Below are 2,920 nucleotides of genomic sequence, written 5' to 3' on the forward strand. Positions count from 1 at the left end.
GGGGAGGGGGTGGGCTGGTGGGTGCTTGGGTCTGCTCTGGAGGAGCATGTAGCTGCCCTGGAACAAAGCCTTCAGTCTCCTGGGTAGGGGGGTTGGGAGTAGATATTTGGAAGGGGGTGGGGTAGGAGCAAGTCTGGGGTTGCCTACCTCTGGATCTCTTTATTAGGAGTCTCTTTCTTCCTCTTCCATTGGCTGCATTTGCAGTTATATTTATCACACACACAGACACATTCACACAGAAGGGTTTTATGTTCAGTTTGTATGCGCTCATGTTGGCTGCTGATCCAGCTTTAGGAGAAGGGAGGAGTGGTTGAAAGGAAAACTTGGGGGGGGGCAGCTCACTCACGTGGCAAAGTTCTGCCCTTTGGTGCCACGTGGCCCCCAGAAGCGTGTTTGCTTTTTAGGGTGGTGTATGATGGGAATGAGAGTCAGTAGTGGAAACACACATGCTGGGTCTAACATCCCTCCCCCCTCTTCTCCCACTCCCAAACACTGTTGCTTAATCTCCTTTGTATTGGAAATTAGTTTCCCTATTGAGAGAGGCAGGTGGGCCCCAGACAGAGCCATTAGGTCAGGAGAGGAGAGGAGGTATGTTTCCCGTGGTCTCCGCAAGGGGCCAGAGGGCAAAGATGCATCTCAGGCCACAGGGGGAGAGGGCTGACTTAAGATTCCATTGCAAGTGTAATCCTGGGCAGGCCAGCCCATTCTGCCTTGAGCACCAGGTAGCTAAGCAAAGTTTTAAAACATTGTCAGATCAGCTTGTGCTGGCCAAGCGTGCCTTTGGATCTCTCGCCTTCTGCCTTTCGAGATAAAAATTAAGCTTGTTGGGAGGGGGCATGTGTCCATGTTTCTGGTGGAGGCGGACTGAGAGAGAGCTTACTCATGCATGCCCGCCCCCCCCTCCCCAGGTCGTACGGTAGTGAAGCCCATTGTCCCTTGGGATTCAGAGGATTCTCAGGAGGAGTTCCCAGCCCCTTGGGAAGTCATTCTAGGGGCCACAGAGACGGCCGAGCAAGATTCCCTGCTGCAGCGCAAGTCGGCGAGGCGCTGCGTCAAGCAGAGGCCCTCCTATGACATATTTGAATCCTCCGACTCCGACGCAGAGCCTGTGTCTGGCTCGGCCACGCATCGCCGGAAATCTTCCCGGGACTCAGGTAAGATGCGAGCTTTGAGACTGTTTTGCAGGGGTGGGGGATTTCCCCCCCACAAGTCCCGCCTTCAGCTGAGCCTGTGTTTGACTGTCCGGCACCTGTGCTGTGGCACTGGGCCCAGGTATGGCCTCCTAGCAAGCACGCCTGTGGCGGATCTCACCAATTACGTGGTCGCTGCGCTAGGCTTGGATTCAGACTCCTTTGGGAGACAGGGCGGCTCTTCCTGTGACATGAGACAAGGATCCACTTCACACCCTCTTGGGGGATTGGCGTCAGCTGGATGGGAAAGAGATGCTTGTTGACCCGTCATTCTCTCCGCCGTTTCCCCCCCCACCCATGGACTCCGAGGAGCAGAGCAGACCCCGCAGAACACCTCTCCAGCCGGTGGTGCAGCTGAAGGCCCGGAAGAGGCCAGAGAAGGTGCGGCTACAGCAAGGGAGGGGCAGGGTCTTATCCTAGTAGAGCATTAAGTGGGCTTCCATGCTGCAACTTTATTGTGGCGTATAGGAAGTTTTGAAATGGGACGAGACTGTACCTGGGATGGAAAAGGATCCATCCCAGGAATTTGGTGGTAAAAGGGTTCAAACCTGCCTTGTGCCCTTCAACTAGCGCTGTGTCTTTGGACAGAGGTGGTGGCTGGTTTTACACCAGAGTCTGAGCAGAATTCCGTAGGGAGGCTTCCCTCAAAGGCTTCTTGATGTGATTTCTAGGCTGTTCGGGCTTTATTTGGCAGTTCAGTTCTATCTTGAAATTCTATCCTACTCTTCCTCCCAGGAGCTCGGGGCTCTGCCCTTTCTGTGCCATCCTCACAACATTTCTGTGATGTAGGCAAGGCTTAAGAGAGTGACTGACCCAGTTCCATGCAGTGAACTTCACAGAGGAGTGGGGGATTTGAATCTGGGTCTCTCTCAGCCCCACCTACCTCAAAGGGTTTCTGCTGTGGGGAAGGGAAGGGAAAGGAGTTTGTAAACCGCTCTGAGACACCTTTGGGTAGTGAAAGGCGGGGTATAAATCCAATCTCTTCTTCTTCTCTTCTTCTTCTTCTAAGGAGATTTTTTTTAGTTACTGTGGTCAGCATGTTCTGTCTTTGTACATAAGACTTGGGAGCACAAGGAAAGTAGCATAACAAGTGCTGTAAAAATGCAAAAGTTAAGCAGAAATCCCATTTCCTCACCCGATGGACTTGGGAGCTCCTGTCCCTTCAGGGGGCAAAGCCGCTTGTCGCGTCTCCCGCTTTTACGCTCTCATTACACAGAATGTTTTGCAACAATCCATTTTACCCTCACCCCTTCTTTCATTGTCCTCTGTCAGGATGTCTCCTCTTCCGGCACCCTCCCGTCCATCTCCAATGGCTGGAATGGGAAGCAGAAATCTACGGACGGCGTCCACCGGCTCAGAGTGGATTTCAAGGTAAGGGAAGAGTGTCCGGCTGCAAGGCAGCCTCTGGAACCACCCTGACATTTAGCCCCAAATAAGCTCTTTAGAAACTGGCAGGCAACTGGACCGCATCTCCCCCCCCCCCCCCAATTCTGGAAACAAACAAACCCAGCCACAGATAAAAATCCTGTTAAATCCGGCTTGGTGCTAGGGTTGCCAACCCCCAGGTGGTAGCTGAAGCTCTCCCGCTATGACAACTGGTCTCCAGGAGACAGAGATTAGTTCACCTGGAGCCAATGGCCCCTTTGGAAGTTGGGCTCTATGGCCTTATGCCCCATTGAAGTCCCTCCCCTCCCCTCCCCAAAAGCCACCTGCCTCAGACTCCACCCCCT

At 53.5% G+C, this 2,920-nt stretch overlaps 1 protein-coding gene across 1 annotated transcript in view; it reads left to right on the forward strand.

Annotated features, from left to right (window-relative positions):
• Positions 1 to 908: 908 nt before the first annotated feature.
• The window catches only part of KMT2B (lysine (K)-specific methyltransferase 2B), a gene marked incomplete at its 5' end in the record, with an annotated part of 51,282 nt that continues 49,270 nt past the window's right edge, over positions 909 to 2,920 (forward strand). The window contains 3 exons of the mRNA XM_015408570.1: positions 909 to 1,154; positions 1,387 to 1,571; positions 2,463 to 2,561. Coding sequence (XP_015264056.1) covers positions 909 to 1,154; positions 1,387 to 1,571; positions 2,463 to 2,561 — 530 coding nt within the window. The remainder of the gene's footprint in view (positions 1,155 to 1,386; positions 1,572 to 2,462; positions 2,562 to 2,920) is intronic.

The sequence above is a fragment of the Gekko japonicus genome, unplaced genomic scaffold (assembly GCF_001447785.1).
Source record: "Gekko japonicus isolate JY-2015 unplaced genomic scaffold, Gekko_japonicus_V1.1 scaffold1388, whole genome shotgun sequence".
Taxonomy (NCBI): domain Eukaryota; kingdom Metazoa; phylum Chordata; class Lepidosauria; order Squamata; family Gekkonidae; genus Gekko; species Gekko japonicus.